The following is a 25,074-nucleotide window of genomic DNA, read 5'->3' on the forward strand; positions in this document are numbered from 1 at the left end:
GAGGTTGTTCATTTAAGCAAACTCCACTGCTGCAATCTGTGTGTTCCCTGAAACCAGTAAATAAACACAATAATTTAAAGACTGTGTTTTTTATTCACCACAATAAAGACTGACCTCAATGCACCATTTTTTATACATCAGGAAACTTTCCATTTGTTGGTTGAAGATAATAAAACAGTCTGATACATTTGTTTTCAGCAGAAACACCACAGATAGAAACCGTTTGTATAAAACTAAAACAATCAAAGTGGAAATCATTTATTGGATGTTTTCAAAAACATAGAGGGGAGGAACACACAAAGTCGTCTTTGAGTCACATATTAAATATAAAGCATCTAAGACAGAACAAACTGGCCAGTCTGACCGGGAGCTTGAGGCACGACTGGCCGATTTCACCTTTTCACTAATACTGTCCAATACACTAAACTGCAGAGAAACAATGTTTAACTCATAGTGGTTTTAAATTAGGAGACAATTCATCAGATTTTGTCGGGCTCTCTCTGGAGACAAAGAAGACTTTATAGATAAAAACCCTTTTTTTCAGGGAGGTGTGAAATTTGCGCACATCTCCAAAAAAACTCACTGGCCCTTACAGTGGCTGGGGGCTGGAGGGGGGATGGGGGTTGTTGTGTCACTCAGTCCCGTAGGAGGTGGAGAATGGGCAGGAGTCAGATTTGGGTTCACAGATGGCAACTTTAAGTATTGTATGGATTGTTCAGGCAGATTAATCACAAGTACTGAGACATTTTGAAGAGTGAGGAGAAAGTGGTGCTTCACAGAGTTTGATAAAATTAGCTCCAATTCCAGAGCGGGTTACCTGCAGCACGCCTTACAGGGTTAGCATTGGCGTCATGACTCATTTAATGTATCACTCTAATAGTGATGACATTCAATGACTCGGTAGTGATTAATCTGGGATTAATGAAGTCGCCTGAATCTTAAATCGAAATGAAAGATGATTTCTCATGGCAGGCTGTGTATGAAGAAGGTGTTACGCTTCAAGGAAAGGGAAGTTTATTTATGGAGCACCTTTCAAAACAAGGCAATAAAAAGTGCTTTATAGACGACATGAGAATCATTAAGACAATATACAAATATAACACGATATTATCAATAAAATATAAGATGCTTTGGCAACACTTTTCTTTTTCGACTTCTATGCCATAAATACCTTTTAAAGTAAATAAAACACAACAAAAAGGAAATGAAAAGAAGGAAATATAAAAAAGCAGTATAAACGGACATAGTGAGATTCGACCAGAGGAAAAAGGACTCCCATACTTAAGAAGTGTAAACAATGTTTATATCCTCGATAGGAATGATTTGCAGTATCTCTCTCAGACATGAAGGATTTCAGATACTCCCTAAAAAGGATTGTAAATCGATATGTAGACTAATCTTTAGTGGTAAACTTGTTATTTGGTAAACTTCAATACAATAGTGGGAGTGAACCCCTGACAGCACAGGTTTTACTGCTCTGTCTCAGATGGTGTTGAGCAGTGAGCTGGTCACTATGGCAACAGTGATGGTTCCGGGCAGGTCGCTGTCACTGCGATCGCCCCTTCCCTTCAGGTGGAGCGTCTGCTGGAAGCTACCTTGCTCAGCCGGCATGGTCACCTGACCGAGGAAGGAGTCAATCAGCAGGTTGTGGTTGTAGAGCTGAAAAAAAAAAAAAGATGTGAGAAATAAAATTCACAGTTTGAATAGAAGAGAAGAATTCACATCTGTATACTAGTTTATGATGAGCCACCACACACACACACACACCTTGATGCTGATTGGCTGCTTGACCTTCTTCCTGTAGAAGAGCCCCTTGGTGTCAAAGGCGGGGCTCCGTGTGTCCTTACTGACCGGAGAGCGCACCTTCTGTCCTTCACAACTAATTATCACGTAGGGGTCCGACGCTAAAGAAACACATAAACACACAACAACTGAGAAAACATGATCCTGTGTGGGACGTGCAACTTTACTGTCAATTTATAAGTGCAAGTTTCAAGCAAACCTGATCTTCATTCTGACTCAGCTGTAGCATTGTTTTATGAAAAACCCATTTTTGTATATCAGAGGCTACAAGCTTAGACGACAACTAAACAAGGTCATATTGCAAAAAGTGTAACTAATCATTAGAGCAGATGTGGCTCTTGTAACTCAAAAGAAAATAGTATTTCTTTAAGAAATGTTTTCCATGTATAGGTTAAAAACAAACGGGTAAGATGGAAATAAAAAAGGTTCAGCGATGAGAGATTTTTTTTAAGCCTTACTAGTTTTTAACAACTGCAAAAACATGAATATGAGCCTTGTAGCTGCCACACAAGCCGGGTGTGACATCACTATGAAAGATGTGCAGCACCAGTTACTGACGTTACAAAGCTGCTGCTGCTGCTCCCTACTGGTAAAAACTGGTATTGCACTGGAGCTGCTTCAGCTGAAGCAGGTCAGAGTTTGTAGTTCAAGTGAAGAAAAGTGATCAAATTAAAAATTTAAAAAAATCATGCAAAATCACAAAAATTCAGAGAAATATAATATAACAGACTTTTATATTAATAAAATAAATCTTAATCTTAATTTAAGTCCAAAATCTTTTGTTGGTGTGAAAACCTAAAATATACCTCCATCAGAGTCTTGTCCTGCGAGTCCAGCAGCCCCCAGTACGTGGACCTGAGTGACCAGAGAGGGATAACCACACAAACCGCTCCAGCAGGTCTTTGGAGGCTTGTCTAGAGTTAGCTCTCTGAAGCACAGGGGGACAGAATGAGACAGGGAAAGGGATGTCTTGTTTTCACGTTATTCTGACTGCACATGAGCTGCAGTATCAACCCCAGTGCTGTCCTTTAAAATCTCTAAATTAAGAGTGAAGTAAGAGTTTGTTATATAGAGCTTTAATTCAAACTTGCTGCAGATCTGTATCACAAAAATATCTGAAGAATAAAAAGAAGCTAACAAACTGAAATTGAAATAACATGCATGACACTCCTCTCTTAAAACCGCCCTGAATTCTGGGTTTAAGAGTAATTCACAATGCTGAAAGTTAGCACAGGGAGAAGTAGGAGGCAGTCTAGATGCTTCCTGAGTCACTAAGACTTGTGCACAGCCTCTAATGCATACTGGTTTATCAGAGATTTATGTAGAATTTAAATTCAAGCTTGTCTGTTTTTAAATAGCACTTCCCATTTTCAACTTGAATATTACAGTATATCCAATGACTCTGATGAACATAAACTCCAGAAACAGACACAACTGCATTAAAACATCCCAGGGTTTTCTTACTTGCAGTTGGACCGCACGTCGGTGAAGATGCGGAGCAGGAATTCTCCCTCCAGACCGGGGTCAAAGGTTGTGGGTATGATGACGTACCTCCCCTCTTTCAGCTCGATCCGAACAGACACAGACCTCGAGTTGATGTAGGTGCTCCCACCAACCTTCTCCTGGGTAGCATGCATACGGTAAGTCCTGTTTAACTCCACCTGAAAAACAAAAGAGACAGCAGCTGTGTTTCACTGTCCTCAGGACATTACATCTCCCTCTGCGACCTCCAAGCTCTGACTTATACAAATACTTAATAAAACAGCCTTCTACATAAAGATTGTAAGATTCTGTTTACACGTAGAGCTGAAGGATTCTGTGAGAACATCAATGACTGTCTTTGAAACACACTGAACTGACCCTGTGTATATCAAAGCCAATAGCCAGGTTTTCCCCTCGTCCTTCTCTCAGGGACGCCCGGCGGTCCTTCTGCTGCAGACAGATCAATATCTCATCCTCTGGCTTCTTCACGTCAAACACGTACTACAAAACAGGGGAAACAAACATTTAATCATAATGGAGTTTGTTCCTTCTTTCAGAGGCGTCACTATTCAAGAGGAACACCAAATCCCATCATTCCTGATAACTGAGAGAAAACAACACCTGTGGGTTCTGGAGGAAAGATTGCTTGTTGTTGGTGCAGCCACCAGTTCGGTTGAGGAGCGTGTCGCCGTTGCGTATCCAGGAGCCTCGTATCACAGTCTCCTCCCAGGTCTTATGGAAACTCAGGTAGGACGTGTTGATGAGACGACACAGGATGAGGTCTGTGAAGTTGGCGATAAAGTCATCGAATGTCATCCTGGACGGAGGGAGAGAGAGAGAGGAAGAGGAGAATAAGTACGGTAAGATCAGAAGTATTTATGATGAAAGAGGAGGAATGAGGACTTCCACAAAGAGAGAGGGACGTTTAAATCTGGAGGATGTGATTAGAAGAATAAGCCGATTAATGAAAAAAGGTAACCCTTGAGGGGGGACGCCTACATACACTGATGATACAACTTCAGGTGCAAAGTCACCAAGCTCCACACGCAGGCACAGAGTGTCTGCCAACAGGGGGCAGTGTTGTTTAAAAACTCACCAGAATTCTCCATCGTCCTGCACAGTGACCCCGATCTTCTCTCTCTCACTGCTACTGACCTTCTTCCACTCCTCAGAGCTGCAAACAAGAGACGGCGAGTAATAATGTCTGAGTATAACAAATAAAGAAAGGCAGTAAAAAGTAACCGAGGTAACACCACATTTAAAAATTATTTTTAAAATCTATATGTTATATTTCCACATCACTACTGTCAGAATCAGTTCTTGTACTCCACTACATTTGTATTGTTGCTATGGTTACGAGTAACTTCAGAGATTGGAATTTGACTTAAAGGACATAAGGTGATGTCAAACCTTATTCAAATTTCAAAATCATTTTATAGTCTGTTCCCAAAAATGATCCCCGAGGACAAGAACAACTCTCCCTTTTTACGCTTTTTTTTTCCTGTTTAAATCTCCACCCCGGCCGCCACACTTCCTCTTCCTCACCCGTCGCTCCAGGGCCCGTTCCACTCTCTCTGTCCCCAGGGGTTTCTCATGCGGATCATGGTGAGCTTGTCTGATCTGAAGTAAGCCAGCAGGCCGTGGCCCAGCCTCACCCTGCGGACATCCGTCACTGCGTACGCGTGACCCTTCACCAGACCGCAGTCCAGCCTCGCCTCCATGTCTGCTGCGGTTGTCGCCTGTAATGACGCAGCGAGTGGAAACCCACTTTCAGTCAGTCAGACTTCAAATCCTAAATCCATTCATTTATTGATTAAGCCACTGTGTTGTTGTTTTTTGTGTCCTTCCTCACCCGGATGGAGCAGCTGATGAGGCCCTCTCTGTTGTGGACTTTCAGGACTCGCTCAAACAGCTCGTCTCGTTTCTCTTGATCATCTTTGAATCCTTTCTCCACCAGGTCCAGGGGCTCTGATACACCCCCGGTGAAATCCACAAGAGCATCCGCAGTGTTGCCCCCATCGAGCGCCTCGTAGCATCCGCACATCCTAGAACCACACAAAATATTGATTTCGGCTTACGTTCAAAGATCTTAAATAATACATATCACATTCTTCACATGTAAGAAAGTTCTTCTGCAGATAAAAGTGATGACATGAGCACATTTGAGAAATAGTCTGTTCATTAATAGGTCATAATATAAACCTCTATTTGTTGGGGTAAACTCCATCTATGACTTGTATTTTGCATATAAAAATGTGTAAGTGACATTGAATTAACATTGAACCATTATGAAATGAATGTCTAATAAAGGCGATGTAATGATGTATGTTCTTGTTAGTTTGCCTCGTGGGACTTTTTAGTCTTTATGCAAAGTCTGTATCACCCCGAAGAAGCATGACATCACCGCCTGTTTGAATCCCATAAAGAGGTGGGAGGAGTGAGGAACCAGTATGGATTAGAAAAACAGCTGCCGTTTGCTGCGATGACGCTGAAATGTTTACACACCTCCGGGGTGTTAAGTGTCTGCTGTTTGAACTACATTAAGCAATCATCCACTCATACTACACAGTTTCAAAACCAGTAGAATAAGCCGAAAGTTTCTTACATACACTATTTATAGAGAGGCCCATTTTCTATTTAACAAAGTAATTAGATCAATATGAAGATGTTTAAACATTTAAATAAGGTCAAAATATTTAGACTTTCAGTCCCTAATATGTTCCATGTGATCATATATTTGATCCTACATGTTGGGCTGCTGTGGCTCAGATGTGAAGTGGGTCCTCTTATCATATGTCGGGCAGTTCAGTCCCTGGCTGCTTGAGTATGTGGGGTCCTCAGGAGAGATACTAAACCTCAACTTGCTCCTGAAGGTACCGCATTTTGTGTGTGATTGTGTAGAGTGTCAGACCTGTCACTGTGAATGTACATGTACAGATTTAACTTAACTTAAATGATCATCCACGCACACTTTTTAAAGTAAATACTGTAAAAACGACCTCATGTTTACTTCAGCATCTTTTGCACTACTCACCACGGCACTATTATCTTATTTAGTCTTGTAAATATTAGTCTTTGCTTATTTGTTTATTTTTGTGTTTATTGTTGATATTTAATGTTATACCTTTGCACAAAGAGACTGGGGGCTGCACAGTTTACAGAAGTTAAATTCCTTGTGTGTTTAAGCATAAATGGCCAATAAAGCTGTGGCATGAAGTGCAAAGCTGTTTGAGGTAGACTAGAAGGTTCTGCATGGAGCCAGTTTACTCTAAACATTTTGATGAAATCTGCATTTCATATCCCTTCTCCACCTCTCTCTAATCTTGTGCTAAATTCATGTTTTCTCAGGTTTGCTTGAAACTTGCACTTCTACTTTACAGTGAAGTTGGATGTCTCAAACAGGATCATGTTTACTCAAGTGTTGTGTGTTTATGTGTTTCTTAAGCGTCGGACCCCTATGTGATAAATTGCAAAAGAAAAAAAAGGCTCATTGGTTTAAAAGCACTTAACTTTCTGTCATAGTGAAAAAAGAAGATGAACATGTTATGAATGAATGATTTTATTTCAAACCCAAAATTTAAAATAAGATAAACAAAATAAAAAAAGACAAAAGTAACAGTGTCTGAAAAGGAGTAGGAAGAAGTAAAACTTATATATCTCTACCCGTATGTTACATTTCTTCTGTTAGTTTATAAATTATTTACAACAAATATACAAACTTATCCCCAGTTCATTTACCCCATAAAATAAATAACAATCCTAATATCCACCCAGTGTTACAAAATATAAAGGAATACCCCTAAAATAACTTTCCCTCTTCCATATACCCGTCTAAAATATATTTTTTGTATATTTTTCTGAATTTTATAATATTTGTGGTGTGTTTCAGCTCTTCACCCAACCCGTTCCACAATCCACCCCGTACCCCGACTAAATGACAAGATGACACACACAAAAACACACACTCATGTAGGAATGTATTATGTGCTTACTTGGCGTACGCCTTCTCAACAAGTGCGCTCCAGAACTCGTTGCTGTCATTTGAGTGGCAGTACACGAGCTCTCCATTCGCTGTGGGCAGCCGGTCATCAATCACCACATCCACCCACTCGCCGAACCGCCAAAACCGGAAGTGGAAAATCCCGGCGTAGGACTGAGGTTTGTCTTCGTCCCACTCCTGGTCCTTCCAGTCAGGAATAACCTGGGGGACACACACACACACACACACACACACACACACACACACACACACACACAGAATACATGAGGCTGGTCATCATCTTGTCATTTAGTTGAATCCAGAATGAAGAGTAAAAACAAAGAAGGCGGACTTTGAGTTATCTGTAGAAAAGGCAAATTAAAGCGATCCCTTTGTGATTTTTACTTCCTGGAAATAGTTTTTTTTTTTTAAAAGGAACACACACCTGTTTGTAGTTTCAAGTTAAAAAACATCACCTTATCAACTTGTTTTCCCTTAATTAACCTTCCTCGTCTATAATTAACACGAGACACTGAGAAAGTTTTTAACAAGGGAATGCCATCCACCCATATCCTGAGCTAAGATCCCAGCAGACAACACCTTAACACCGTCATCCACCAACACACACACACACACACACACACACACACACACACACACACACACACACACACACACACACACACACACACACACACACACACACACACACACACACACACACACACACACACACACACACACACACACACACACACACACACACACACACACACACACACACACACACACACACACACACACACACACTTCAACAATCCTCACTGAAGTACATGATATAAATAAATAACTGATCCATTGAGCCAAAACCAGTCGAGCTCCCAGAAGCCCTCAGGAACCTCCCAGAGTTCCCTCTCGTACGTCATCAGTGCCTCCTGTTGCCTAGCACCCTCACACATCACCCACCTCCTTAACGCCTTAAAAAAAAAAAAAGCTTTGAGTATTTTCATTTCATATTCAGACATTTCAAACCTGATCCACAGAATTCAGAGATGAGGAGATGTGACAAGTTTTTTTGTTTTTTTTTGTTTCCGACTGGATAACATCAAGTATACACAGTTCAAAGTGTGACTGATGTTTACATCTCCTCCTTCCTGAATTGCATATTCTAAACACTTTGGTGCAGATTCAACACGTGCCAGGCTTTACAGGATGGAAAAGAGTGCAGCAGAAGATAAACAACTGCTCTGACTGCTGCTGTTTTCACATTGATTTCATCTACCAATGCTTTCCACCACCCTCCCTTACTTTTGGTGTACAATCAATGCACCCTGACAGATCTACCCTGTGGGCAGGATGGGGGATGGGGAGGTTGGGGACAAAGTGAAAAACTGCTTCACTGTGATGGAAATAGTTGGAAAGGGGAGGAGAGACAGGATGTGAACCTATGAGGAAAGATAGAGAGAGAGAGAGAGAGAGAGAGAGAGAGAGGGTATATGAGAAACTCTATCAGAGCTCCATCCATCACAGCATCCATCCACACACAGGCAGGCCTGCCCTCTCCTTCACCCAGGATTATCTCCTCAAAGTCAGACATGGACAATGCTCCTGCCAACGCAATTGTGCTGGAATTTACAGAAGACCCCGCGCTGACCGAGGTGAGGCTCTCACTTTGAAATGATAACACCTCAGCTACGAGATAGTGCCTATAATTTCTGCTATTGCAATTTTTTTTTTTTTTTGAGAAATAACATTTTTTTTTAATCAAATATTATACCCTATTTTCTGAAATCAGAAGGTAAAAAACTTGAAAAAAAAGGTGAAATGGAGCACTTTAATACACGTTAAAATTAGCAAGGATCAATGTTGCAATTTCTGATTTCTCATGATGTGAGACATACTGTAGGAAACTTTTATTTAATGTTACAAAGCCGCATTTTAAAAAATGTTTCATCTAAAAAAAAAAAATCAATTTAACTGCAACTTTTTCAGCAACCTCAGAAGTCTGCAGGACCTTCCCATATATAAACTTTTAATCGCCTTGTAATGGACCGCCTTGTAAAGTTTTGAATGGTGCTTTGATGTCCCTGGTGCACTGATCAATATCTCTACTCATCAGAGGAGTTATAACACGGAGTAAAAGCCTGGCACTCTGCCTAAAAACGTTTTTCTTTCCGTCTGATGTAACCGTCTGTCTGGCAGCGTCGGTGGAGGTCATCAGCTTTTGTGTCATCACATGTTTATATGTAAATGAACTCTGCAGAAAGAAGTGTGTTTCAGTGCAACATTGATAAGCCGATGATTAATATGTGAATAAAAGCAGAACTTATTAGAAAAAGGTTTTTTGACGGCAAATTACCAGAAATCTGCCTGAACCAGCCTCTGAAACATGTTCTTCTTCTACTATTCTGAGTTATTTCATTAAGTTATTTATTAAGAATCTGTAGGTTTTTAAATGTTGGACTGATACAACAAGAGGTCAAAAAAGCTCCAGCAACACGTGCAGTATAAAGAAAACCCTACTGTACTAATAAGAGACGATACCACATTGTCTTTGTTATTATTTGATTATTTGGTGGAAAGAAAATAATTGAGCTTTTTCTTCTCATTACATTACTTCTCATTGTTTCTGACTGGTGAAAGCACCAGAAAAGATTCTCAGGCTCTGTTGTGTTGTGAAAGCCTTTAGAAAGTTTTCTGACATTATATAAACAAAATAATTATTTGTTGACTCCAGATAATAATCATCAGATTAACGGATAATGGACGTAATTGCTGGTTGTTTCCATACTTCCATTCTCAAACAGTTTGTGTCTTCCTTTAAAAATGGACAATAACGAGTTTGTGTAACACCAAAATGTTTTCAGATCATATTCTAGAAAATGTTTAAATTATTAAAAATCAAACATACTGGGGCGTGATAGCCTAGTGGTTATTACGCACGCCCCATGTACAAAGGCAATAGGCCTCAGCGCAGCGGCTGTGGGTTCAAATCCCACCTCAGCCCTTTGCTGTATGTCATCCCCCCTCTCTCTCTACTCGTCCATTTCCTGTCTCTATTCAGCTTTCCTAATGAAGGCAAAAAGGTGCAAAGATGTGGGGTTAAAGAATGAGAGGTATGTTAAGCAGAAGCAGAATTAGAGTTTATTTTTGAACGTCAATGAAAAATTAAAGTCCTTGAACTGAACATAATTTGAAAACTGTTGGCAGAGGGGCTCTCTTCTCCTCTGTCGCCCCCCGGTGGTGGAATGAACTTCCAAACTCCATTGGATCTGCAGAGTCCCTCTGCACCTTTAAGAAAAAGCTGAAGACCCAGCTCTTTCATGAATACCTACTAACTTAATGATGATGGTCTCCATATTATTGATGATGATGATGGTAATGACGATGGTTTTTGTTTGATAACGACGACTTATAAGATGGTTTCTATACTGATTAGAGCTCTCAAGAACTGCCCTCAATGTTGTGCTTTGCCTCTGGTCACTTCCTGTCAGCACCTGTGTGTCCAATCAGACTCAAAGCTGATCGTTTGCTCTTACTGACATTGTTCCCTTTTTTCCAGATCCTTGCTTGTGTTGTTCTTACTCTCTGATGTACGTCGCTTTGGATAAAAGCGTCTGCTCAGTGAATTGTAGAATTGTAGAATTGTAGGGGCTTCAAGAGTCTCTTTTGTCTTTAAATTGTGTCTTCTTCTTCTTCTCCAAAATGTTTTTTTGGCTTCATCTTCTGTCATCTGTTCTTCTTCAATCCTTCTCTTTTTCCATGTCATTGATTGCCTCCCACGTGTCGTTTTATCTCCTCTGTAGATGATGCGTCTCCGCGTGTCGTCTTTGCAGAAAACGGGGCAGAAGCGTCAGGACGGCGAGCGTCTCCTTCTCCCTCATGAGTTCGTGTATCGGCTGGATTTCAACAATCAGGAGCTGAACTTCTCACGCTGGTACTTCTCCTTAACCGGCCACGGTCGCGTCACCATCACAGGCATTTGCCAACTCTGGACCCCCGACCTCACCAACCTGATGACCCGCCAGCTACTGGAGCCCATCGGAACATTTTGGCGGAACGCTAACGACCCCGAGGATTCCCCGCTCAAATGGCTGGAGGCGGATATGCTGGAGTTCGGCGAAAGGATTGCTGAGCTGGCAAAGGTCAGGAAGGTTATGTACTTCCTGTTGGCTTTGAAGGATGGAGCGGAGGCAGCCAATCTTAGCTGCTCCCTGGAGTTCACTCCAGAGAAATGACTTTTTTACTTCTTGTCAGTAGAATCCATGTAGAGTGCAATATTTTGTTCAATCTTTGACCTTTAAAAGCCTCAAACTAGAGCTGAGTGAGTCAAAGAAAAATCCAAATTCACTCAGATATCAAAGTCATAGTCACAAATCTGCAAACTTTATACAAATTTCATGATTGTTGGCTTTAAAAGTTTAGCACAAATAGTATGTTTTTAATTTCCCCTATATGAGCTCGGTCAAAGTTTTTGAAGGACTTCTGGCACACGAGCTTTGAAGAAAGTATTTCTCACAAAACAGGGCACACTTTTTAAGTTAAGACCACACAGTCCTGAGATAGAACAAATATGAACGCGCTTCATTTAGTCTTTGTTTAAAAGTAAAAAAAGTAAAAGTAAAGTTTTGGTTCCTGGTGCTCCTCAGAAGATCAAAATCTTAAAATCAACAACAGAACAAATGTTAAGGATTGTATTAAAAGGTTTCCACTGACAAGAGTTTTCTTCACATGATATAAAACAAATGAGTAAGTTTTTTATAACTCATCACAAATTAAAATGTTGAATAAGATCACCTTTTGAATACAAAAACTTTGAACTACAATCCAAATATTCCTCTTGTAAATAAATCATCCCTTCACCGCTCAGCTGGATATTGTGATGAAACGTGTGTTTAAAGAGTGACTTGTTCTTAGAGCTGTTGTTTCCGTCGATGTTGTTGTGTTTTGTTTAGGAGTTCTTTTCATCCCTCATCGAGTATCAGATAGATGCAGAACGAGTGGCTGTGAGTGGAATATCAAATATTCACGTTGCATGACTGTCGGCCTGACACAAAACAGAGATCAATGGAGTGACATCTATTAAATATCGACTGAAAGCTGCCTGTGTGTTCTCATTTTAATCGGTGGATAGAGGGAGAGGAAAGGGGGGGCAGGGGGGCGATGGACAGAGGTCTTTAAATATTACCCTATCAACCTCACAATTATGCTCTCATTTAAATAATGTATATAAGAATGAAGCATCTTAAGTTTATTTTGTGGTTAATGTGATTGATTTAAATTCATATATTTCTTCTTTTGTGTCTCTGAGCTGAACTGTTTTTCTAATTGAGTCAATGAACGTTTGATTTTCTCAGGTCTTTCTTACAAAGATCTTCATCTCAAAGGGGGGGGGGGGGGGCCTGATGATACAAAAAAACTAAAAATCTTCTTACAAACCTGAAAATGTTTTTTCTTTGTGACATTACAGAAGACAAAAAAACGATATTGATATTCTTAACCCCCAATGTTCAACAAATATAAGATCTAAATATTCCTTTCTTTATTTCTCTGAACGATGAAACATACAGTAACTCATAGTTCACATTTTGACCTCTGCTCTATGCTGTGATTAGTTTGGAGATTAGCAAAGGTGCTTTGAAATAGTTTCATGGATCAACTTACAAACAGAAAATATTTTAAGATGTATTTAAAAGTGGAAAACTTGTGAATCAGCTGTTTGTAATATTCTGTGACCTGACAGAGAGAATTTCATTTTCCAGTAGCAGAGTCGTTTTTGCTTCTCCACTGAGGAGAGTCAGAAAGGCAGCGCTGCATCACCACGGCAACAAACAGGTTTTACATCACTGCAAGTTTTGTTTACAATTAATAAAAAAAAAAAAAAAAGGGAAACTTTAATTCATAAATGAAAGCCTCAGATAAGCTACTAAGTGGTCACTTTGGTTTTGTCAAAATCTTTATCTGCTTGATGAATGTTGATTCAAAAGGATAAATGATGGAGCACTGGTTTAGCTCGGTTGGTTTAGCATGCGCCCAGTTTACAAAGGTTACAGTCCTCTGTGCAACCTCGGCCCTTTGATGGATTTGAGAGATTTCTACTCTCGCCTCTCCACATTTCCTGTCTCTCTTAAGTTGACCAATAAAGACTAAAAAAAATAAAATTTAAAAGATGAGTAACCAAATATTAACAGCTGAATTATGACCCTTGTGTAATAAATGGCAACACAAAATTAATGCAAATTGCAAAATCAGCACAAGACAGAAAACAGACACATCAGGTCTGTATCAGTGCTGAATACAAATCATTAAGAATTAATATTAGAAGCAATGAAAATGTGAGGACTACATCTTACAGAAGCACTTTTATACATTCAAAATTAAAAATGCATTTTAAGATGGAGTTTAAATCTGATCTAAAATGAGAGTAAGTCACGTTTAAAGAGACGGTCCTAAAGGATTGTGACTACAAGTCGTTTCAGGTTGGTCCAAAATAATGAGGTCATAACTGTCTTCAAATGAAGTGTCTGGTTTTCCTTCATCACACAAGAGGCCTAAGTGTTTAAGGACCAGTGTTTGTTTGTTTTTGGACCATCGACGGGTCTCACGACAACTGGATGCTCCACCGAGGCAACAACACCTAAAACGAGATGAAGTTTCCCTTCAGCAGATGGAAAACTGAGCGCTGCAGACGTCCTCGGAGAGCACAGCGGAGACGTGAGTAAACCGACAAGCGGAAAGACGCAGCGAGGAAGCACACGATGCACACCCACAGCCAGGACTCTTACAATGATGTCATGTTTTTTTTTAAATGTCTGAAGGAGCTTTAAGTCTCACAGGTTTGATCTGACAAACACAGAAAAAAACATGTTCTGCAGACGTGCTTTAGGGTAAGGAAGAGAATCCACTGCACTTCTGTTCACACACTATGTGGGTAAAACAAGCCAGCCGTCAGGTCTACTATAGAAAATAAAAGTTTTATGCTGTCTAACTACTTATGGACTTTATCTTGTAAAAGAAGTACCAATCAGAAGTTTGATGTCAGGCTATTAAAACAGATGAAACTCTCAATTTTCTTTATATCAAAACTTTATAACATGATTGATTGAAAAAAAGTTAAATACTTATATAAATCTGATTAATAAAAGGTTTAATATTTATCATCAACTGTCTGAAATGTACAGAGGAAGCTGTCTCCTCTCTGAAAAACTGAGCTGTTAATGAAGCTAACTGATGCCACCTAATGGATTAAATTATTTTTTAAAGCAGAGTCATCTAACTCAAGTCCTGAGACATTTTTCGATTAATTTCTAAAATTAAAAATATTACATTGGACTTATGTATGACTTGGACTTAAACTCATTCAGAATTAAATTAAGATATTTAAAACGTTAACTTTGAAGTTTTCTTGTCATGAAGTCACTATATTAAGATGATAATATTATTTGTTTAGGATGTAAAGTCCTACTCAGAGCTGTGTCAGAGCACATAAATGTTTGGTACTTGAATTATTATAAATGTTTTCTGTTATGAAAATTGTCCATGTTTTATAAATGCAACAACCCACCATATTTAGTGTCTGTGACCTGGTACAGCAGCAGTCTATAAAATACCAATAACATGAGGACCTGAAGGTCTGACACTGAAACTAATCAGCTGACAGGTTTCTTTCTTATTGTTTCAAGGCATGTCACTTTTCAGATGTTGCTGGTCGTGTAATCTAAAACAAACACACACCCAGTTGCACAAATCTGACAAATACACACCTACACACACAACCTCTTCAGCCGACCAAAGCACACACTCTAGACTAGAGGCTGTGCCTTTGACCTTTTCTATTGAAGTCTTTAACTGATGTCGTGCTCTGAGGAGTAGCCGGTTATTTATTGTTTCAGTAGATTCTGGATTGTTGAGTTTTTGTTTTGTTATTGTGAAGTCTGTTTTTGATGTTGTCTGATGTTTTGTTCGTTTTCCAGGTCTTCTGACAGATTCTTTTGGGGATATTAATATTGTCTTTTTTTAAGCCCGGAGAACAAAACCAACCAAACAATAAAAGAGGTTGAGATTACAGATTTGTCTGCGTGTCTTTGTCTCACCTTCTGCCATAGAGCTTCTCTGGAGGCCAGGCTGGAGCAAGCGGCGACAAACCAGCAGTTTCCCAGCTGGCCTTGGTTCAGGTCGTGTGCACTGATGCCGTTTACAAATAGATGGGGGTTGCTGCATAACTCCTGCAAGGAAGAAGAACATTTTAATTTGTAGTTAATCAGCATTTACTTTTTCTTACAATCTCAAATACAATATATTCCTTTTTACTTGACTCCAATGATTTACAAAAAAGAGGATTAGAGCGAAAATCCTTTGAAACGTTTGATGATCATCACATTCATGGAATAGTTTAAAACACAGATAACCAATTCTTTAAGTCAAAAGGTTTCAAACCCGGGTAAACATCTCATTTTCTCCCATTTTCAAAGTGAATTTATGAGCTGAGTTTTACAATTCTTCTCCCTCTTATAAACAGTTCTTTTCTAATGCCTACAATATCTGTGTTGTTTTTTTCCCTGGCCTATCTGCTGCTGCATAGAAGCAGTTCAATGATCAGCAAGCACAAGAGGTGGTCAATACTGGCCAGCTGCCAGGCGTGGATGATTGTGAAGTAGGGCGTGAGCGAGAGCACTCACTCAGCCATCCTTAGGTAAATACAGGGTCAAAAAAAAAACAACCTTATGTTGAGTTTAAAAAAAATAATCTCTTTTGAATGTTCAAAGCAAAACAAACCACACAGAGGTCGACTGACAGGACGGCAGCCAAATGATAGGACCGGGATAAACCAGAGACACACCCCAGAACACCACTAACTGTGTAAAGACCGACCTATAACAGGCTTATTGTACCCCACACTTATTAACATGTTACATCTCAAGAAGGACATACGACGTGCTAATCAGCTGCACTTTATTATTTCACAAATTGTCAGAAGATGTTTTTCAGAAGTCGCTGCAAAGAAAGGTTGTTTCTTCAGTATAGTGACATGACAAACGGACTGATGTATGTTATTGTTAACACGCCAGAAAGGATCCTAAATGCCCCTCGCCGTGCGGCCATGTAACTAAATTAGAGGTCACTATTTTAAGTTCACATACTGTAGCCACTTAAACATACAGTACACACACACACACACACACACACACACACACACACACACACACACACACACACACACACACACACACACACACACACACACACACACACACACACACACACACACACACACACACACACACACACACACACACACACACACACACACACACACACACACACACACACACACACACACACACACAGTGTAAAATGATGTCACTGAAAAAAAGAAAAACTAAAGTGTCTCTTTACTTTCTCTGTTAAAAATGTGTTTATGATTTATTAGAAACAACTCATCATGTTTGTATTTACTTGCTTTCATCCTCTCAGTGTAACCTCTTGTATGTATAGCACTCGTATGAATACAGCAGGTTTGAAGAGAAAACATTAGTTTGACCTGCTGCATACAGACATTTGTACATGATTTTTGCAGAATATTACAATGTGTTTCACTTTGACTTTCTGTCCTTCGATTTCACATCATTTCTTGGACTTTTAGAAACTTGAATTTGAAAACAAGTCGCTTTTTAGGTTTCACTTTGAGACTGATTGATTAGTTTAGGGGGAAACAATCAGAAGTTTCCTCTTTCTTCACTCCCTGGACGGATCAATAACATCGATCGATATGAAAGCTTTAAGTTTCCTGTTTAATTATTCAGCATCTGGGACCACCGCTGATTGACAACAAGAGCACGTTATAGTTTAGATTTAAGCTGTGTGTGCTTTTACACTGTATATATACTGAGGGAAGACAAACGTCTGCATGTCATGTTTGAACCAGACTTTCAGTAAAATGACTTTGAATGGGGAAAAAAAAGAACTGTAATTCTCAAATTAAAAAGTCTTGTCCTCATGTTAAACCAAAGCCCAACCATCCCATATCTCCTTTTAACACAGACAGAAACAACATTTTTCAGAATCACTACACTATTTGTTCTGATAAGAGGTTTAATAGATGACATTTCCTGTTTATAATCTATAAACTGGCCTGAACTGAGAAACATCATCAAAGTTCAATGGAAATCTGAGGATTTCAGGAAGGAAAACTTTAACAGAAAGACATTTTTAGGGGTCGCTGGTAGCCTCATGGTTATATTTGCACGCCTCATGTGAAGAGGCTGAAGTCATCGTCCCTTTAAGTAAAACAAAAATGTCTGATTGTCCTGCTCAGGTAGAAACATGTGAATCCGAGTATAAATCAAAACCATTATCTTGTGTGGTTCAATTGCGCCCACCGTGCAACCAGCCTGTTACAGTCGCTCCTGTGCTTGTAGCTTATTTCTTATTTGCAAACCCCAAACTTTTTAACTTAGTTAGCGTCTACTTAAATTTCTATTTTATTCTATATTCTCTATTTCCCACTTTATGTTGTGTTTGAGAGCTTCTGTCACGACCACATTTCCCCCCGGGATTAACAAAGTATTTCAGATTCTGATGAATCATGGCCGTGTGCAGCGGGAACATCTGCAGATAGAAGCTGAAAAGCTTTTAGACAATAACTCCATTATGAGCATCATATTTCCCATCATCCATCTCAAATCATCAAACAGTTGCAGTGATGGAAACTGCTGCAATGAACAACACCATTCACAAAAAGAACTGTGCAGCAACATGCAGTGGTTTTCAAAATGTTCTTCCAGTTTAATCAAACACCTCTGTGACATCCAGCAAGGTAAATGTTTATTCTAGACTGAGGCTATTTGTTAAGATGTTTCAGTTAATCATTTATCTATCATCACACTGTGACGTCTACTCGCTGAAAAATGATCAAGAGAATAAATAAAGTGAAAGAAAAACCTACAGTGGTGTTGTAATTATCACTTTAAGACTTTAAAATATGTTTCATGCTGTGGTGAGGGAGGCACTGTGACTTCAGTGTTTGATTATCTTTTCAGGAAGTTGCAGTTTTGTTTGCATTTTAACTACGAGCTTGCCTCTAAATATTTGTTTGGTGTTTGAATGTTGTGTCAAATGTTTGTTTCTTATTTAAAGATCTTTTTTTAGCTATTTTTGTCTTTATTGGATTGGACGGATGAAGAGAGACATGAAATGTTTTGAGGAGAGAGTGGGAGATGACATGCAGGGGACTTGAACCAACGGCCACTACAGTGAGGACTATAGCCTCTGTACATGTTTGTATCTTTTTATCTTGTCTTTAATTGTTATGTTGCAAATGGAGCCACTGATGCAAGACAAATATCAGACTTTGTTAAAAGTTCTATCAATCAATCAAAACTAAGTCAATTTACTATCACTCAGTAACCACTGGAAACATCTAAACGTGTTGTTAGGCTGCTGACATATTTGTTCAAAGAGCAGACAAAAACATAATCAAATACAGACAGACAGAAACATCTTCATGTGAGACAGAACTGGATTTTCAGTCGAGTTCATTCCATAAATTCCTCTTCGTCAATGTTACCTCTCCCCCTCTCTGTATTTGCATACTCTCCTTTGTACTTCTCTCATGACCACAATCCCACTTCTCTTTCTGACGACCTTTTTTTTCATCCATACTGAATATCCACAGTGAATCAACTCAATGTGGTGCAAAATCCTGACTTTTTTTTTTTACAATGACTCATCAATTTGTAATCTTAGTCTCACTTTGTTGTTGTTTATCTAATGTGAGTTGACTCTTTATCTTTGATTGAAGCCAACAGCTAAGGAAATAACTTTAATACACTTGTGTGAAGAGGACCATGTGGAGGATTTAGAAAATGAACAATGGAGACACTTTCCCTGAAATAGTTTTAAAGTCTCGCAAACCATTGAAGAAAACTTGTTTTTCTCTCACCTTCGGTCTTTTCCAGGTGACACTCCCGATGCGGTTGCTCTGGTAAAACAGCGACTGGTCAGTCGTTGGGAACAGAGGGTCTTCAAACAGGACTCCTTTCTGCTGGCACTGTTTCCTCAGTGCAGAGAAAGACTGGCCAACATATGAAACCACCATCCCCCTGCACACACACACACACACAGACACAGAGTAAGACTTGATCTTCTTTATTTCACTTCTCAGGATTTTTTAAAATATATTTGTACACAAAGGATGATGTGTTTTCTTTTCCTCCATGTCCTCCTGAAGGTGTTTATATTGTAGTTAGTTAAGGATTAGAACGAAGGATGTCCTTCCTCAACTCACACATACCATGCAAGTGCACGAACACACACACACACACACAAATGATAGTCAAATACACACTTGATAAGCTATCCCACCAGTCATTTTAACAGGATGACAAGCACAAACTCAGACGGTCATGTTTGACTAAAGCTTACCAGCAAAGCAAACACATGACGCAAGTTGAATGCCTCCGTTTGCATGTGTGTGCGTGTGTGTGTGTGTGTGTGTGTGTGTGTGTGTGTGTGTGTGTGTGTGAGAGTGCAGACCCATTAAGTGCCTGATCTGGTGACTTAAAAGAAGCTTCCTCTCTTTTAAAGAACTTAGACATCAACTGATGTAAACAGAGGAAACAGGGATGTCTTTTTAACATACACAACCATATGTTCAACAAATAAAGTTCTACTGTTAGAACTTTTTTTTTAATAATACTTAATCAGAGGGAGTAAGGAAGTCTGATTAGTAGCACAGTTTAGCTCAGCGGCTACATTACGGCTACAGCAAAGTGTTCAGCCCGTGATCAACTGTAACCCTCGGCCCTTTGTCGCTCGTCATTCCCCACTTTCCTACTCTATCCACTGACATATCCTCTGAATAAAGGCAAAAAAACCTGTTACCTTTTTATATCTTTTGGATCATGCACACCTGATGCATCAAAGAGGCTGTGTGAGTGATATTCTCTGAAATTATCTAAACTGAATTCTGTTTCTTTTTTAAATATAAGTACAGATTTGTCCAAAAATGTGGTTTGCTAAATCTCTGTTACATGAATTGATTATTTGAGCTGAAAGGGACTGAGGCTGTGGAGAGTGTAGGGTCCTTGACTGTGGACATACTAGAAGGAGATTTTCTCCACCTGTGAGTGAAGAGGTGGATTTCTACCTCAGGTGAATTTGCTGCTTTGAATGGCTGTAGTGAGAACTTCAGCGACTTCGTTAAGTAACGTCAAAAAGCCGGGGCCTCGGGGCAGCCGCTGAGGAGATGTTAGAGGTCAACTGTCCAAGGAAACGGCACGGGGGCAGGAAGGTTTTACAATCATCTGTCATGTGTGACAGTTTGTCACACTTGAAGATGATGTTGAACACTGCATTTTGTGTCAGGAAACACTAAATACATGAAAATGACAAGGTGAGCAAAGAGTCAAGACATACCACTTTGTCCACAGCGGTTGTTAAAATCTTACTTATTGTTCTTTCTCTGGCTGTTGCGGGGAAACAGGCTGGTTAGAAGAAACTGAGCTGACCAGACAACCAGCATGCCTGGGACATGACTCATGGTCAGATGGTAGAAGGGGGGGGGATGTGCTTCTTTCTTACATGTTAATAAAAACTAGATAAACTTGTATATTCTCAACATGTGCAGCAGTAATTGGCTCTTTTGATTTTAAATTAACAGCAGGCCTCGTTCACAGCGGATGTTATCGAACAAAACATGGAGATGTTACTAAAAACATTAACAATAGCTCTGTTATAATCAAGGGTGACATTTAGGTCTAAGCACAACACAACAGTGAACAATCAACAATCACTCTGGTTATATTCTGAATGTATTGTTGTTAAGGTAAGAGCAAAATAACTGTTATAGTCTCTGACACAGAGTTCTCCCGATCCTGAGTAATAAAAGAAATCTAATAATGTTGGTGATAAAACACTGAGTGGTGACATCCTGTAGTTTTACAGTCTCTGCCAGCAACACTCTGCTGTTGTGACATAATAATTGATACCAAGGTTATAATGGTTTGGGATTTGTAATTTGAGTATTTAATTTTTTTTGACTATTTGTTTTCAATTTCAGTTTTCATACATTTTTTAATGCTGTTAGTTTAGTTTCTAACGTTTAGTTTGAGGGTCCCCCTTCGATCCTCAGCTCCTGCAGGCACATGTCGATGCGTCCTTAGGGGAGACACTTGACCCCAGGTTGCTCCCGCTGCTTTGGCTGTGGCATATGAATAAGTATGAAAGGGATTAGTTAATACTGATGGGACACTTTACACAGCAGCCTCGGCCTTCAGTGTGTGAATGGGTAGGTGTGACCTTTATAGGATACAAGCTCAAGTCCATTCATAATTTCTAATTTGTGAAAATGCTGAGTTTTATTAAGATATTGTCTGTGTACATTAAACCCTTACCCTATAAATCATTGTATAAACAACAGAACAAATGTTGTAATTTCTGCTGTCAACGAGCTCATCCAAGATTGAAACTGACTTAACTGAGACAGATCTTAAAGATAGGCTGTGTGTCACTCACTATGTTTCTGTCAAAGACAAAAACTAAATATATTTACGCTATTATTTTATATTAGTTAGTTTTGTAAACACACAATACCGTTTCAGTTAGTTCTCTTTTTTTGGTAAAGCCTCGGTTTTTATTTTAGTTTCAGTTAAAGAAAATGAATTTAGCATTTTAGTTTTTGTTCTTTAACGATAATAAACTTGATTGATACGACTGTTTCAGGTAGTTTCACAACTTCCCTGTGTACATGAAAAGACATTTTTAAAACAGGATGAAAGTCTGACAGACTCAAAGCCTCCACAGACATAAACGTTAATGAGAGTCAACAGCTTGTGTGCTTGACAACATGGAAAATAGCTTCAAGCGCATTTGTCGAATGTGGTCGGGGTAAAAAGTTTAAGTTCTGACAGTCTTTGAGGTACAGGTTTGTCAGGTCCGATGAAGAGAGAAACAAAACTATTGAAAAGATGTAGAAATAAGAAAATGAGATATGGGCTATAAAATACCGTCAGCTGACAACTGAAAACTCACAGACGGTTTCTCCAATCAATAAAACATGTTTGACACAACAAGTTCTTCAACAACTGTGACATGCGGCTGCACAAAATGGAACAAAAAAGTCACATCTCTGCACTTTTATTAACAACCAGCTGCACAATGTCGACATGTTCAAACCCATTTGTGAAATAAAAAATAAAAAGTATTAAATAAAATGTTCCTTAAATAAAAGGAAATAAAGGAAAGGGCGCCTTTCCTGCATGACAAAAAACAAACAGATGTGTATTTTGTCATGCAGGCAGTTTTAGTGTCTCGCTCAAAGAGGGAGAGAGGATGAAGACGGACTGACAGTCAGAGGAGAAACAGACGATCAGGCAGCTGTGCTGAAGAAACACATAACATTATACATTTATTTATTATTATTTATATTTACTTTTTATTTTTATTAATATTATAGTTTTTTTTATCCTTTAACCACTTGTTTCTATTTCTTTTCCTGCTCTTACCTTCTTATTGCTGTTATCTTTTGATTTGCTTTTTATCTCTTTTAGTTTCTTAAATCTTTTTAAATCTTTGGTCCTCTTGGTCTCAGCTCGTGTTGTTGGGTTCTTATGATGGTTCTTATGATGGTTCTTATGATGGTTCTTGTGATGGTTCTTATGATGGTTCTTATGATGGTTCTTGTGATGGTTCTTATGATTGTGATGGTTCTTATGATGGTTCTTATGATGGTTCTTATGATGGTTCTTGTGATGGTTGGGTTATATATGTCTGTTGTGTATCGTGCACTTTGGGTTCTTTTCTGTTGAATTGTATTTAATTATTTTTAGTATTTTACATTTGTTATGTTCTTGCTGTTGTTTATGTTCTTCTGTGTTTGCTTTAGTTTGTTCTTGTTTGTCAAAGCACTTTGTAAACCTGTGTTTTTAAAAAGGTGCTATATAAATAAAGTTATCATTATTATTATATTTATCGCAACATAAACTATGTTGATATAAACGATTTAAAAAATATATCCATACATCTTAAAAACTCATTATGTTGCTGTAGTGTGACACAAACTGTTGAACATTGAGGAGGTCTGATGGTGTTGGGCTCTTTCGCTATGAGTCAGCAACTTGCAGAGTGACTGACACCCACAAACCAAGACGGATGCCACAGCATTTCCAGCACTTTCAGCACCATTAACCTCTAGATGTATGCATTTTTTATTATGTTAGTCACCACTACATAAATTATTGTAACTTAAAGCACTAACAAAACCATCCACAATAAGATCGAGTTGAATCTTTCACATAACTGGTTTAGCACCTTTTAAATCCCTAAATTACTCACCACTACTTCAGTTGTACTGATTGAAGAAAAAATGCATCATTTTATTATGTTTATGAGCCAAACACACTCAAACACACACAAGCTGTTTATACAGTATGAGCACAATGCTTTAAAGACAGGAAGCAATTTAAGTCACCTGTTCAAATCGGTCTGCTGTCAACACATGCATTTAAGTCCTATTTCTCATTTTCTGCAGCTTTTTACCAGATTAAGTGGTTTGTTTTTTTGTGTTTGAGTGTGCTCTGTTTATTATTGTCCCACACAGCTCACTTTAGATTGACCTCATATGTGATCGCATGAAAACATCTGACAAGTTGAATCTTCATAGACCACAAGTTTTATCTTAAGACACAGATGTTTGATTATGGCGCAAGCCCAGAAGTAATACCAGCCAAACATGGGTGTGGTCTCACATGGGCACCACCAGAAGACATGCCACAGCAGGCGACAAGAGAGAAACAGCCCATGCAGTGTGCAGATGTTGAAATATTACATTTGAGCCTTTAAGGTGATGTGTGACATATCTAATATTTAAAACATATGAGACCAGAATGCAGCTTTTCGAAACGGACTGCTTCCCCAAAATAAATTCAAGACAGAATAAGCAGAATAGCTTTTAAAGAGTGTGAAGCTAAACACATTACGTCAACATCGACAGGAAGTGGTAAAGTCCTCCTTCCAAATAAAATGCACGATGCAGCCCATTGTGAAAACACTGAATTAAAAATGTAAGCTACACATTCATCTTAACCCCAAACATCCGTGTCTTACCTTAGAGTTAAGTTGTCAGTGATGTTTTTCATTCATGACATTTTACTTTGTAATTTGTGGTAGCCTATTATTGCTATATCTCATAGATAAACAACGATCATAAAGTTTGCTAATATTATTTTGAAAGTGTTCCTCTAGGCATATGCTGGTTAAAAAGATGGTAACTTTTCTTTTTTTTACCAAGATTTTTCATCTTTCAAGTAAAGGAAGTGGATACGAAATGATGTCCTGTATAACCGTAGATCTTCTTATTTAATCTAAATTTAATCAACTTTCTGTCAAACATTATAAAAGTTTCAAACAGATCCCTCCACTTGCATCCCGTCAAAGTTGTGTATTCAAGTGTTTGAGCTTCAGTTGAACTCCACACCCGTTTAAAGCAGCTTGAAGTGACATTTCCTGAGAAACTTGAGATGGTTGAATGTGATGTTAGATCGTCACAGTGCACAGAAAGCGTAATTAACATTAATTAGTCTTTACCTGCAGATGTGTTTTAAGTGTCAGCTCCGTGGGTGGAACACGCGGCTGCTCTTTCTCTCGTATCTTCCCGGGAGGATGGTGTGTGTGTTTCTTTTTTTTATTCCCTCTCTCTTGTCAGGTCGCTGATGTGAGAAGCTTTCCAGTTGGAGTTTAGTTTACAACATCCAAAGGAAAACCACCCACACACACACACACACACACACAGGAGGAGCTCCAGTCCAGCCCCT

The 25,074-nt window shown here is 39.0% G+C and overlaps 2 protein-coding genes across 2 annotated transcripts; one reads left to right on the forward strand and one right to left on the reverse strand.

Annotated features, from left to right (window-relative positions):
- Positions 1 to 73: 73 nt before the first annotated feature.
- On the reverse strand, positions 74 to 25,061 carry LOC132980826 (calpain-5-like). Its single transcript, XM_061047172.1, has 13 exons — positions 24,848 to 25,061; positions 19,206 to 19,365; positions 15,358 to 15,489; positions 7,278 to 7,486; positions 5,138 to 5,330; positions 4,831 to 5,024; positions 4,382 to 4,459; positions 3,907 to 4,102; positions 3,664 to 3,786; positions 3,268 to 3,464; positions 2,610 to 2,731; positions 1,768 to 1,904; positions 74 to 1,659 (listed from the first exon to the last, which is right to left on the reverse strand). The coding sequence occupies exons 2-13, from the start codon at positions 19,359 to 19,361 to the stop codon at positions 1,483 to 1,485; spliced, it is 1,914 nt and encodes a 637-aa protein (XP_060903155.1). The 5' UTR covers positions 19,362 to 19,365; positions 24,848 to 25,061; the 3' UTR covers positions 74 to 1,482.
- Positions 8,772 to 12,328, forward strand: ompa (olfactory marker protein a). Its single transcript, XM_061047178.1, has 2 exons — positions 8,772 to 8,922; positions 11,071 to 12,328. The coding sequence occupies exons 1-2, from the start codon at positions 8,860 to 8,862 to the stop codon at positions 11,500 to 11,502; spliced, it is 495 nt and encodes a 164-aa protein (XP_060903161.1). The 5' UTR covers positions 8,772 to 8,859; the 3' UTR covers positions 11,503 to 12,328.
- Positions 25,062 to 25,074: the final 13 nt, after the last annotated feature.

The sequence above is a fragment of the Labrus mixtus genome, chromosome 9 (assembly GCF_963584025.1).
Source record: "Labrus mixtus chromosome 9, fLabMix1.1, whole genome shotgun sequence".
NCBI classification, from domain to species: Eukaryota; Metazoa; Chordata; class Actinopteri; order Labriformes; family Labridae; genus Labrus; species Labrus mixtus.